The sequence below is a fragment of the Scomber scombrus genome, chromosome 20 (assembly GCF_963691925.1).
Source record: "Scomber scombrus chromosome 20, fScoSco1.1, whole genome shotgun sequence".
NCBI lineage: Eukaryota > Metazoa > Chordata > Actinopteri > Scombriformes > Scombridae > Scomber > Scomber scombrus.
The window spans coordinates 8,519,198-8,533,982 of NC_084989.1; the positions used below are offsets into that span (position 1 = coordinate 8,519,198).

General features: G+C 38.9%; 1 protein-coding gene across 1 annotated transcript; it reads right to left on the reverse strand.

Moving 5' to 3' along the window:
• Positions 1 to 966: 966 nt before the first annotated feature.
• On the reverse strand, positions 967 to 11,151 carry LOC134002621 (cyclic nucleotide-gated cation channel beta-3-like). Its single transcript, XM_062441966.1, has 19 exons — positions 11,023 to 11,151; positions 10,539 to 10,596; positions 8,928 to 9,075; positions 6,452 to 6,612; positions 6,119 to 6,295; positions 5,862 to 5,999; positions 5,571 to 5,779; positions 5,434 to 5,484; positions 5,261 to 5,347; positions 5,075 to 5,139; positions 4,791 to 4,913; positions 3,190 to 3,331; positions 2,706 to 2,865; positions 2,425 to 2,522; positions 2,246 to 2,329; positions 1,988 to 2,106; positions 1,761 to 1,913; positions 1,106 to 1,256; positions 967 to 984 (listed from the first exon to the last, which is right to left on the reverse strand). The coding sequence occupies exons 1-19, from the start codon at positions 11,149 to 11,151 to the stop codon at positions 967 to 969; spliced, it is 2,271 nt and encodes a 756-aa protein (XP_062297950.1).
• Positions 11,152 to 14,785: the final 3,634 nt, after the last annotated feature.

Below are 14,785 nucleotides of genomic sequence, written 5' to 3' on the forward strand. Positions count from 1 at the left end.
AGTGCTGAAGGTTAGAGAATGAGAGTAATTATAATAAACTAGTTACTTTTTTGCCCTAAATCTTAAATAAATAAGTGACAATGCTGTGCTTTAACTTTGACACAGAATTTAATGCATTTTTAAATATAACATAATCAGGTATGTGATTTTATAGTAAGTAATGACTGTAGGAGATGAACCCAGACGGGGTAAAATTAGCCTGTGCTGAGGTTATTTAAGTCACCTGACTGTGGAGTTCCCTGCTGCACTTAACTCTCACGACATCCCTGTCTGGCTTACCGGATTAGTTTGCACCTTTCTCTCCTTCTGGTCTGTAACTCCTACTGTGCCAACACAAAACTGACAACACACAAACAGGACATAATACAACTCACAGGATGCAACTAGAAGTCGGCTGGAAAGTATTTTATTTAAGTAGATATGGACAGAGATCAAATGAATCAAATATTATATAGTCAGCATTACTGTCAGAAGTTTGTTATAATGATGGATAATCTCTGTAAGGCTTATTAAATACAGCCAATAAAAACAGCCAGACTATAAACTATAAAAAATATATATTCAGTATACAACAGGCAGGAGCTGAGGTCGACAGTCTCTGGAATCACTTACTGTACATCTCATCACAACAGTGTAGAAATACATGGGTAAATAAAGTTTATGGTGTTTGCTCAGCACTATTTGTTTCGCAGCCAGGTTGGGTAATACAGTTAGATGCTTTCAATTTAATTTTGAATTTTTCTTTCTTTTTTCGTTTTTTTTCCACATCTAATTTATTTACAGTAATGCTCACAATCTTGCTCATTCCTCACTATGGTCAACCCTGCCTGTGTAGAGTCAAACAATATCTTAACATAAAACAAAACATGCTCGGTACAAAAAAGTAGTGCGAAGTTGAAAATAAAACTGTACATTCACACTCCCAAAAAGGAGCTATTAACAAAAAAAACAAAAACAAAGTCTTCACTAGCCAGAAGCAGCAGTCTGCGGAAGAAAAATAAAAGAGTACATTATGTTAAGCAGTCAGCGCAACTGCAATGACTTTAAAGAACAAATGTAGATATTTTAATTTGTGAGGCGGTAGTTGAGAGAAAAGTGTTGTTACCTTCAATTTGTCCATCATTTTTTGGTTAAAACCTCCACCGAAAGCACGGAGCAATTTGGGTGTTGGAGGTTTGGGTCCGAACAGTGCAAGTCCTTTCTTCTTTTCCTGCTCATTTTTAGCTGCTGCTGGTCCCTTGGCCTTCATTAGTTTCCTATACACAATATGAACAAATGATGAAGTGCGGGTGTTCATACTTGTAAGTTAAAGTTTTGTTGAGCTGTTGCAATTGTAGCATTAATCTCATTTTGTCCCTACAGTGGAGAAAACGTGTATAAGTGTAGATAATCTAATAAATAACACAATCTAGTCTATAAACAACTATTTGAAGGAAAGACAGATCTAATTAAGTACTCTCTGAAAGTAAATGTTGCAATTACAACTGTCAATCAATGTTGATACCATCAAGCTGTTTGATTAATACAAACAGCAAACATTATTTTAGGGTTTTTAGCTGTTGGTCAGATTTATTGACATAAGTAATTACTGGAGTCATAGGTATGAACAGTTGTCGGTATAGTTTGTTGATTTGTTTGATTCAGATTGATCCCTCACTGATGATAATGAAACACACTTCACTTTCTTTTTTTTTCACTGTTGTTAAATGAATGAAGAAATATCTAGACAAAAAGTATATTGTAAAAACAACAGTTCTTACTTTCCCTTCCTGGCCAGCACTTTCTGAGATGCTGGGTAGTGGACGAGAATATCAAACAGGTCTTTTTTCTCCAGGACAAAGAGGTTAGCGAAGCCGTGAGCTTTGACGTTAGCTGTACGCCTGTTTCCTCCATCTTTGGATGATTGCAACAGACTGAGGAAAAGAAAATGGTTAGAAGCAGTGCATTGTTGTGGACTAACACCTAGAAAGTAGAAACTGTATCTTACCTGATTTCTCCAAACACACAGCCAGCCTTCAGGGTGACAAACACAATACTGTTGTCAGGTCCTCCCACAACCTGCACAGCTCCAGCCTTAATGATGTACATCTCTTTACCGATGTCACCCTGCAGAGACGACAACACAAGAAAGTGACAAATACAAATTGGTAGACATGACATGAGGGATGGATTATTTTTGTATTGATCTGAGACCAAACAAGTGAAATCAACATTTGAAATCCAGGATGCCAATAACATAACTCACTTTCTTTACGACAAAATCTCCTGGTAGATAGACGATAGACTTAAGCCTCAGTAACATATCAACCAACATCTGCTGGTCACAGCCCTGTGGATGGAAAAAAAAAAAAGTAAACATACAATGGAATATGCTTGATTTACTATGAGTGTTGTGTTTATATATGTGCTCCTGTTTGCCTGCACCTTGAAAAGTTCAATCTTCTGAAAAGTTGACAGGTTGATGTCTACAGCGATTGCAGTTCTCATCACCAAAGGCATCTTATCCAGCAGTTCACCCTCATCTGAAATCATCAAAACAAAACTGTTAGTTAGTTCTGGGTCTAAATTGGGTGTGAAAGGAGTCTGGAGCTGCAAGGGAAAGTAGAACCATGTCTTGTTTTTAAGGTGACATGTGCATGAAGATTTGAAGTTTGTCTATAACCCCAGACTTCCTGACAGATATACTTCATCTGGTATCTACTGACCCAGCATGCCCTGAGCGTCCCAGGTGTAGGTGTACCAAGTTCGGATTCTGTTCTGCACCGTAATGGGGATGTGGTTGGTCACCATGTAGGCCACAGTGTTGTCCATGGAGGATCGGAAGTAGGTCTGCCCTGTTGTAGCTGCACCAATGACATCTCTCATCTGAGGCAGGATGATAGCAAGAGTAAATACACAAACTAAGGATGACTTTGGAGATCTTTTAGAAAGAAAGATGCCACACTTAGAACTTTTGACAACCTTTTTGACAGTCAAGACATTTACAGGGAACCGGTGAAATATAACAACATTTGGAGTGATGGATGATGGAGACTAATGATTGCCAGCATCAATCCTAACTGGGCAGGTTTAGTTCATCTATCTCTACGTCACCACACTAAGAAGACTAAGACTATCAAGTTTCCAGATGAACTTAGGATGCTGGGACCGTGACTCACACTACGGGGGCAGAACGTGTCTCTATGTTACCTGTCCAATCAAACTGGAGAACACAAAGACGCCCACGAAAAAGTTAGTCAGCTGAAAGGTAATCTCAAAGACGGTGTGGGGTTCGTTAAGACCCCCGATGTTGATCAGACTGCGGACAGCATAGTAGTAACATCGCAGGTACCTGTGGAGAGGCCGGGGGCATTAGAGGGGCTGTCACAAACTATACTTTTATGTTGCTGGCCTGTTGTTTTGATGGGGGAATAAGAACAGTATGTGTGCGCATGAGTTTAGGAGGGATTGTGATAGTCCAGAGTTCAGTGCATGCTTTAAAATGTGCTATTACTCCAGTTTTTCCGAGTTTGATTCCCTGGATGTCTTGCTGCCAAATTTAAAAATAATTAAACAAACAAAAAGAAATAGAAAGCATAGAACAGATAGGTTGAAAGGTAAAAAAGAAAAAAGGAGACCAAAATGAAACATCAAAAAAAAAGATCGACCAAATCACCCAAAAAAAAGAAAAAATGTGATGAAGAAAGCATAAAATATTGATCAAAAAACTCACAAAGACGGAAACTACCTGTCCAAGCATGATGGACATAAAGAATGCCCCAAAAAGGTAGTTAGTCATCTGAAAGATCTGTCCGAACATGGTGTCAGGTAATGGCAACTCAGCGATCATCAACAGGGACTTCTCTGCATAGAGGAAGCAGCTGAGGTAACTGCAGCAGCAGCAAAGATGGAACATACAATAGATTTTACATTTGGGTATGTTTCCTTAGATATCTCAGGTATGATTTTGATAATTTTCAAAGAGACTGGAACTCTGTTTCAGTGCAGCAGCCAACAAATAAAGACGGATAAGAGCTCTGTGTTTTATTCAACCTGTTCAAATTTTGCTATGTGTGGTCTTCACAACCCATATGTGTTTTTTTGTTCGTTTGTTTTTTACCAGCAAAAGAGAAATTACTTTTTAAAAGTTTTTTTAATATGATCAAGCTTTATTTCATAAATGAGCACCAAAAAAACTTTAAAAAAAAAACAATAAAACAAAGCTTGAGCTTCTTGTTACTTTCTTTGGATGTTTGAGCTTGCGTTTGACACTAGGAGGCTGTCTTTAAATACAGTTTCAAGCATGATTTTATGACATCACATCCAGTGTGGATCCACTTGAGGGCCAGTAAACAACTCAAACAAGTGTAATGTGCAAACTTGAAGCCTACAGTGGTAGAAGTAGTAGAAGAAACCTTGTGTCCAGCAATTCAATTCAAAATGATAAATATTTGTTTACTCACAGACTCAGTATATTTCAACAAGGGAGAAGAAGTAGATGTAATTTGAAGGATTTTTAACATGGTAACTGAACATGTCTGAAGGGGATCTTTGACATTAAGGCACTGTTTTAATGTCCTGTTAGACCCAGAAGTATAAGTGTGATTATCTGGGAATTTGGGATAAACTTACAATGTGGAAAGTTATTAGGTAAATGTATAATAATAGTATTACAGTACTAGAATTGCTATAGTGAGAGTACAATTGAGCAAGATGTTATACCTCTGCTTTACACATGAATTATAGTTAGAAACTGTGCAATATGCAAACACATGTACCCCATCCACAAGCATGAATGTAACAACACTTACGCGCTGCCCAGGCCAGAGTAAACCCATTTAGTTCCGCCGATGCCCTGGTATGCTGAAGCCACGTAGTAAAAGCAGGCATTGATGTGGAGCATGAAGAGAAGATAGCCGATGGTGCGAATCACTCTAACAGATGAGTCAAGAGGTTACTTACTTATGCCATTTAAAAAGAGAGCTATGTGTTAAATTGCAGGAATTGCTTAACCATTTCATGAGATGAGAAAAGAGATAAGTCAAACACACCCTGGCTTTAAAAAATAAAAAAATAAATAAATCTTGTAACTTACCTCCAGATGTAAGCCTTGGCCATGATGCTTTCTAGACGGTCGCTGAACTCGAAAAACGACTCTGCCTTGAGAGCAAGCACAAAAAAGTCATCAACAGATAAGAAATAAAAACTCTTGAGTATATATATATATATATATATTTTTAATGTTTTCGACAACACAAGGGGAACACATAAGTAAATTCACCTTCAGCAGACGATTGGCTCTGAAAATGGATTTGAATCCAAACTGTAAATACAGCAAGTCGAAAGGTATGAGGCACAACATCTCTGCCTGTTGAGAGGAGACACATGTGTGAGGTCAATGAGGTGACATCCATCCTAAAATTCACATTTTAGAGAAGCCCTAAAATATCATACCAGAAATCTCTCTGATTGTCTGTAGTTCATCTTGGTCATCTGTCTATTTTTCTGAAATAATGAAAGAGAAAATCATAAAAATATTTTCTAGTCTCTTATGTGACAGCCTCCATCTGTTAGGATTATGCAAGACTCACTATGATGTCTCCTCCTTTGACAAACTGTTTTCGGGGCTGGAAGAAGATGCTGTCTATTAGGTAGATGAGGTCAGCCACCAAGTCCGCTGCGAACCAGTAGGGGATGGCGGTCTCAGTGTGGTACGGGAAACACATGCGGGCTGTGATGAACCAGACGTTGTAGTTGAAGGCAATAGTCACAATGCTCATCCAGGCGATGTAGCGGCGGTCTGAAGGAGAGGGGATGATGGGAAATTAACGTCTCTGATGAACTCTAAACCGCAGTCCTAAGACTACCTTCTAGGAGTTTACCTGTGAAAGGGTCGATGGTGTTCCCCAGCACAGAGTCCATTATGTCCTCTATTGGGTTCAGCACAAAGTCTACACAAGACCAGAGAGTGGCAATAAGCCTGGCCTTCTTTTCCTCCTCTGTCTCTACCTTCTCCAAAGCTTTAGATAGATAGATAGATGGACACTTTATAGTTATTGCACATAAAATACAACAAAACTTTGTTTAGCATTCCCCATCCCAACATCATACATGAAAATCTTTTTATATATTTCTTTACCCTCTGCTTTCTTTTTCTCCTCATCCTCCTTCTTCTTCTCCTCTGCCTCCTTCTTTTTCTTCTCCTGCTCCTCTTTCTTCTTCTTATCAGCCTCCTCCTTCTTTATCCGATCCTCCTCTGCTTGCCTTTTCCTCTCCTCGATGACTTGTGCATAGTGGTCTTTGCCCAGCAATGGTGCTGAAAAGACAATGATAAGACTGAATGTACTAAAATATTAAAATCACAGGAAATACACATAATTTCAAAACGGTGTCGCTTGTAATTCACAAGATATTCAAAAATATGATGTTTTGTAATACAGCTGAAACTTAATAAATCTGAGTTTGTACTCACTGACAGGAGGGGTGATTTCTGGGGATGAAGCATATTGATCATTCACTTTCTCCACGTAGATCACCAGTCTTTCTCTCATCAGTTTGACTATAGATCTGAGCTGCTCATCTGAGTACTTGTTGATGACTATGGGTGGAGGTGGAGGAGGAGGGTCCTCCTGTCTGATAAAGGTAAAAAAAAAAAAGTCAGTAAAAAAAGAGAACAGTTTACTCCAATGTTTATGTTGGTTAAGACTTTCTTAGAAAAATCCTCTAGAAACACTTAACATGTTTAATAATTCCTGCAGCAGAACAAATGATCCAGTTTCTGATGAGAGGCGGATGAAGAAACCACAACATCTCTATGAGGACTGTTCTGAGGTATTTGCCAAATTATAACACTGTTAAATCCAAATGTAAATAAAGTATGGCATAAAAAATGTATTCAAGGCTAGAGTGCTGAGATAGGCTGCAGTCTACAGGAACTACCATTCATACATGACTTGGTGTGGTAATTGTGATTTGTAATGTCAGATAAAGAGATTTCCACTGTGAAATGTCATTTGAAGCAGAAAGGCTCAGCTGACCAGACAACTTCAGCCTCAGCAGAATAGACACAGGAATCTGTGCTCAACTGTCGCCACCTAGTGGACAAAATTCAGTAGTACATCTGGCTCAAAGAAGCCAGGAAAGGGTGTCCAGTCATTACAAATCAATCACCAGTGCATGGTAACTGACCTAAGCTTGGTAAAACAAAAAGACAATATATTTCATTTAAGATCTTCAAATCAAAGTCAATAAAATATACTTCCAATAATCAAAAATCGTATCTAACCATAATATAGCACTCCAGCACTCCTATCTGTTGGATGAATTGCTGTGAAATTTGATAGTGATACCCATGATGCACAGATGGTACATTTGAATAACTACCTATAGTTAACCAGCACATCAATTTTTTTTATTATATTGGTTTAAATATCTTAACATTCAACATCTACTAGATGAATTGGCACAAAATATGGATGAATTGTTATAACTGGCAGCCCCTTAACTCTTCACCTGGTTTCATTTAACATTAAGCCCAATACTTACTGGTTTATGACCAAACATCTGCATAGTTAAACTTAAACATTTCCATCAGCTTCACTCATACCTCATACGTTATGTTTAGTGCTACTAGCAAATGTTAGCACACAAATATGCTTAACTAAGTAACCATGGTCAATATTAACGGGAAACATGTTAGCATACTGATGTTAGCATTTTGGAGAGACACGTAGTATTAGCATTCATTTGGACTTGTTATTCTGGCCAGCAGGCAAATTTGAGTCCAATATTCATTCTCTGTTTAGCTTTTGGTCTCTACTAACTCCTGAAGGGAATATTTGGCTAATTAACTGCTAAATGTACCACTTTATTCACCAAGTAGTCTTGTCTTTTTGCCATTTGGTGCAGGACAAGTAGCATGTAGACTGTTTTTATAGCTTTGTGGCTGAAAACAACTGCCTTCTCCCTCCAATAACAACACACAATGAGAGCCATGGGACTGAACCAAAATAGATGTGCTGTAAAACCAAAATAATAAGCTAACAGTTGCTATAGATAGAGCTCCATAGAGCTGAAGGGGACTGCAGGGTTGATTGTTAATTCTCTAAGTTCATTATGATGAAGGACCCCTTTTTACTCCTAAAAAGTCATGTGATACCTTAAAAAATATTAAAATAAAAATATTGATTATACTTGCTTGATCAGCATGCATTTTGACATCAGTTTTTGATTAGAATTTTATTCTGTTGCATGACCTTTGAACTCCTGACACTCACAGGCTTTCTATTCCACACATCTGATTGCAGGCACCTCCAAATGTGCTGCACACAGAGTCCCCAGCTCTTACCATCACTTCCTTATTGTCCACTGATGAAAGATTCACAACAAGTCACCTCATTTGGACAAGTATGTTTATACTTGTGAGGATCACCTGCATCTGTCACTACCTATCGCCCTCATGGCTTTTAGTACTGGACTAGAAGCAGCTCCTGTGAGCTTCTTACATCTTAAAAGCTGAAAAGCTTTTAATCCACTTTCAGGTCATCCCACTGCTAATATGCATGTTGCAACAGGGGATTAAGATCTCACATTAGACTTTCTTCATCTCTCTCTCTCTCTCTTGCCGGGGAGTCTGATTAATTAGTGTCCACCGGCTGATTAATTTGATACAGGTGATTCGCGGTGTCTCTTTCTTGGCAGGCGTGTGGTTTGGTTAGCTAAAGTGGAATTTGGAGACTGAGTAAATAATGTAGGTGTAAATCCCCTATCCAGTCTCTTCATTGCTGAGGATCATGCTGTTTCATCTTTTTTTAAATGCTGAAACACATCAGGTGGGGAAAATTGCCGATGAAGGTGTATTAATTTCATTGTGATTGTTGCTGAATTATTTGATCGTGCTTGATGATCATCACTGTGCAAGACAAAGAACAAAGGAGTAGATGTCTTACCCCTCAGGTCCAGCTTGATCAGGGTTAGCTGGGGCTGCTGTAGGGGCTGGACCTGGAGCTGGAGCTGGAGCTGGAGCTGGAGCTGGGGCAGGAGCAGGGGCAGGAGCCGGGGCAGGGGCAGAGGCAGGGGCTGGGGCCGGAGTTGATTCTAAGAGAGGTGAACAACCACAGTTATATCTTCTACACACTTAATCATTGTGATGCACTTCATTCTGGTCTCAGCTGATGAGACATCCATTGGTGCTGTGTATAACTTGGGCTACAACCTGTCAGTTTTAGAAAATGTTTTACTGCTCTTTTTAAAGCCTTGCAATTTTTATCTAATTTTATCTGTTGCCTTTTGGTTTTATTTACCTTTTTTATTCCTTATTTTAATTCAAATCAGTATATAACTTGTTTTTTAGAAAAGTGCTAAGGTTTTAAAATTAAATAAAATGTACTTATATAGCGCCTTTCTAGTCTTTACAACCACTCAAAGCACTTTACATTACAACTCATTCACACACATTCATCCACTGATGGCAGGGGCTACCACGCAGGGTGCCAACCTGCTCATCAGGGGGAATTTAACCATTCATTCTCATTCACACACCGTTGGCGCAGCAACGGGAGCAATTTTGGGGTTAAGTGTCTTGCCCAAGGACACATCGACATGTAGACTGGAGGAGCCGTGAATCGAGCCGCCAATCTTCCAATTGGAGGACGACCGCTCTACCTCCTGAGCCACAGCCGCCCTAAAATAATGCCCTCTTGATGACACTGAATATACAGTTAATGTGTCTTTACAGCAGCAGTTAAGATGCAAACCGTCTAAACCACATTTCAAGAAAGATCTATATATATAGTGGTGAGGCAAAGTTTAATTATTTTAACTGTTGCTGCACTGATTAAATACAACATACTGTAGAGAAGAAGGACACAAAGTGTGCATAGACTGAACCAAAGTCATGGCTGACATTAAACTTTTCAGAAGGCCAGATTCATCTGTATATATCCACAACATATGGTGTGTCCTGCAGTTATAAGATTGATTAAGAGTAGTTTGGGTTTGCTCTCTCTCTGACTTTCTGATACATTATGTAAGAGAATGACGAGATGTTTTGGCTGAAAGTGGGCGACATTGCCATTGACAATCATTTCTCTACAAGAAAGGTGTCTATGCTGTCTAAGCTGAAAAAATACAATCAAATCACTAAAATGATGTTTCCCACAGACCTCAGAAATCTAAACAACTGATGTTTGGACTGATAATAAGCTCAAAGCTAAATCTTCAATATCGATCAGCTGTTACCAGACACATTTCTATCAATCTGGTTTTTCTTCTTTATCAATACCTTTGCCTTACATGTGTGCTGAAAGCTGAGAACAGCCATTTAAAGCTTCCTAACACATACATAAAAAAACTTCTACACAGTCACAGTAGCTGGACATAGCAAGCGAGAAAAGAGTGATCAAATAATCAACTTACACGAGTAAAACTGTGATATTAGTGTATTGTTGTTAGCCCGAAATATTATTTAAAGGGTTACAACATATTCCTGACATCAAACTAAACAAACAACATACAGCAATTTATCTTCTAAACCTGCTCTCGAATGATTGATGACTTACCCTGTGGTTTGTCCTCTTTCTTCTTCTTTTCATTCTCCTTATCGGCTGGCTTCTCCTCCTACAAGACAAATCAACATTTTCCCCAAAGTCAGATAGTCAGCTTCATTAGTCAAGCCCCGCTCATTAGAGGGACACTTTCCTTTAGAGAGCATTTTTAAAGTATAGTGAATTTAACATTTGACAAATTACTACCATGCCTGATAGACACTTTTCAAAATCTGCGGTGTTCAAGATGAAATTAATTTAAAAGTGCCTGTTGGGTAATTAGCGATTCCAATGAGGTCAATGTAATGAAACACATTTATTTGATTCTTTGTTGGCATAAGATCTGAGCAGTTAAATGGATGGAGGGACAGATAAAAAGCCACTACTGTGATCTTACAAGAAACAAATGTAACCACTCTTGTTGTATTACTGGCACACACTGAACAATATGAAAGCTTAAGAAGTTTGCAAGATCACAGAAAATGTTTGCATGTTTTACCTTTTCTGGTGCTGGAGTCGGAGCAGGTTTCGGAGCTGGTTCTGGAGCCGGGCCAGGAGCTCCTGTGGTGGTTTTAGAAGCATCTGGCACCTGTGGGCCACTAAGGAGGCCCTTCAACTTGCTAAACATGTCCAGAAACGTAAAGGTGCATCTGCTGCCTTGTTGACTAGGAGGGGAATGTAATGAATCCTGAGGACCTTGTCTACCTTTGCTTCATCCACTACCTTCTGCCCTGCTGTTAAAGTAACACGTCCTCAAAACCCAGTTGGCCCTGATGGTATTACGTCCTGCTTTTAGCACCACTAATACCCTTGCACAGCTACCACCCTCAAGAGCGACATTTAAGCCCATCACCATGTCATACAGGATCCCAATAGGCTTATGGCTGATCATTAAAGCAGGGCTGAGACATTGGTAGACTCTTTGTACATAGAGACTGTACTCATCATTGCATTTACAGTGAGATACATTACTCCTGATCCTGCTGTGACAACTGCATCAACTTATATTGACAAGTACTGACTGATAGATATATGATATCTGACTGTTATGCACAAGTTATATTGACAAAAATTTGAATCTGCTTTTTGATGTTTTTAAGTGCATGTGTGACTCAATAGCACACTATCAGTATGTCTAATTTGCACAAAGAAATGGGGAATCAGGTAGTTTGACTTGACTCTTCCTACTTACTTCAATACATGTAAGAACAAGTATCATTAATAATGTTGAAGTGTTTTAAAGGTACCCTGTGTAATTTTCTTCTAAAAAAAGCTATGTTTACATTAGAGAGGATAAATCATGTACATTACCAGGTCTATATTTATATTCTGGGGCTTCGCATGATTCACAGTTCAAAAACTCTTCATTTATTTTACACTGGTCCTTTGTGCAGCCCCTCATGACAGCCTCTGTCTGAAAAAGGTAGTTTGAGCTCCTGTATCTTTAAAGCCCCCTTCCTGATGAGCCCACTCTGTTCTGATTGGCTGGCTTTTGGAAACTGCCCCTCAGCAGACTCCCACCAGCTTTGGAAGCTATGTAAACAAACAATAGTAGATGGATTTTCTCATTCATACATGTGTACATATTCGAGCCTGAAAGCTATCTGAAATATGTGAGTGGACAACATGAAGGTAAAGTTACAAATGAGGCGTTCAGAGCAGGTTGAATTCCTGACTTTTGTCTTCCAAGAAGCATATTTAAATATTTTCACCTCAGGTTATGGAATTTTGACTATGTTTAGCATATATATCTGACATCATAGTAGTATAGAAAGTAATAAAATACCACAAAACATGGCCTCTTTAAAGTATTTTTCTCTAAAATGACTTGTGTGTTTGTATCCTTGTTGCGTGTTGAAAGCATTTTCTTCTGTATAAAACATTTCCAAAGCCAAATTTTTAAACTGATTTAAAACCTGTTGTTTCCATTTATGTTTGCTAGCATGCAGTTATCATCTTCCCTGCCTCTTTTCTAGGATATTAATACATTTCCTGGCAAGTAACTTCCCATTAAATGTCAATCAGTGGAATAACGTTAAAGAGGTAAATCATGACTATTTGACAAAGAAATAAAACTTCAGAAGTGCCCACTAAAACTGTCCAGACACTAAATCTGAAAGTACACAATGGCCACAACTTTTACAAGTAGACCCACTCATCAAAACACTGCTCCAAACCCTCACAAGTAGTCAAACACACCACAGGGTACCTTTAAATCTATCCAGCTGTAACACCTTTGCTGACATTTTCATATATTTTGTCTTTCCAGTAGTCTGCCTGTACATTTCAGCAGTCTGCTCCTGTAGATACTGTGCAGCATGCATGTGACTGCTATTCACAGTATGTAGACTTTATAGTCAAAATGACACATGCAGGGTTACATTTAAATTATGGCTATTTCTGCTCACAGATCTCTCTCCATTGACATTGTCATTATGTTTGCTTATTTTCCTGCTTTCATTTAGCCCTTATCAGAGTAAGACACTCATACGCTCGCCTGTCATTAAGAATAAAATTATACCATCACCCACACACTCAGCCCGTATTTTGCTGTTCCACTCCTCTTGTCACACTGAGGAGCGACCAATGAAACGCCACAGTCATGCAGGCGGGGGCTCGACTCAGCCGTGGGCTTCGTGTAATGCATCTCCGAGCGTTCTCAAGGACCATCGACTTGTCACAAGCTAGAGGAGAGGAAAGGATGAGTGAAGGAGGAAGCAGGCTAGTACCCATGCACTTTTGCATGCCTCTCCATCTTTCCGCTGTCCAGTGATGCAAGGAGATAGGTCATTAGACACTCTCCCATCTCTTCCATTAATCTAATTAAGCCTCGGGAGCTGGGTCTAGACTCTGACACAGCTGTGAAAGAGTCTGATACGTTTAAGAAAGAGTAAAAAATAGAGCTCTTTGTTGCCTTCCTCTATGTGAATACAGAGCATGGTGAAAAAAAACCTTTTAATGTATGTATTTTTTTGTATGATTGTCAGACACTGTGAATGGGTCCATCAAAAAAGAGCTATTAAAGGAGATGAATGACTGCAATTGAGATATACTGTAATATTGGATAGTACCCTGACCTTTCACCTCCTCACACACACAGCTTCTCATCTCTCACCCTAACCCCAGAGTGTAGGTAACTAATCAGTTTCAGCTGTCAGTCAGAAGCAGACTGACAATCGGCCTTTAAAGTGTAACAGCTGGAGGTAAATTTATAGCACAGAGTGGAGGAGGCAGAATTCTCCGATGACTAGTGACATATGACTCACCGCTCTAATTGGTGTAATACAGAACTGCTCTCAACCAGGGGTCCGGAAATTATAAGAGGGCCTTACCAAGGGAGGCTATTTCATAGAGTAATCATGGTGGCAAATGTCACCATGATTACTCCTTTAACAAAGCCATAAAAATAAAACACTGTTCCGCTACTATTTGAGGGGTCTCCTTTCAGTGAGTAGAGGTAGGAGGGCAAAATGGCAATAACCCGTTTCCAGAAAAGAGCTCTTAGAAGGACTATTTGTTCTTGTTACCGAAAAAGAGCACTTATCCTAGTGTTTTTACGGTAATATTAACCCTGCTTCAAGTGCTTCATTGTCCATTTGGTGGCAGCTGTAAACAAAACGCTGACATATCACCTTATAAAGCTGATATGCAGCTTATTTTGAAATCCAGCACAAGCATTAATTTGAAGTAGTTAAATGAAGTAGTGAATGTTTGCTGTTAATCTATTAGTTTGTCTTTCTTTGTACTAAACCAAATTTGGAATCAGGATGTAGCTGTAGATAAGTAGTTAAGTTGAAGACCCTTTTCAGTGGTGATCAACAAGTATCATATGATACATTGTACACAAGTCCACATAGATTTAAGAAATAATCCTAGAAATTGTTGTGGGCAGTATTTGGGCAATGTTGCTGCTAAGCATTCTGGTATTTTTGGTGCTGTGTTTTTGTATTGAGAAACTTTTTGTTTAGGTATCAGTTTGTTGTAAGCCATGACAGCTGTCACAGCTCACTGTGACACAGCATTCCTCTCCAAGTCCTGTTATACAACACTGGTAAGTAACCATTAGATAGTTAACCCTTACATACTGTTCTTATTCTACCTCATAATTAGTCTCTACACCAATTCACATTCATAAATTCCAAGTCAGTCATTAATAAATGTTTGATTAATGAAATAGACAAAAGACATTCACAATCACCATTTATGCTCCTGGAGAAGATTTTATGGAATATGATGAATACAACATCATTGAATTCTGATTT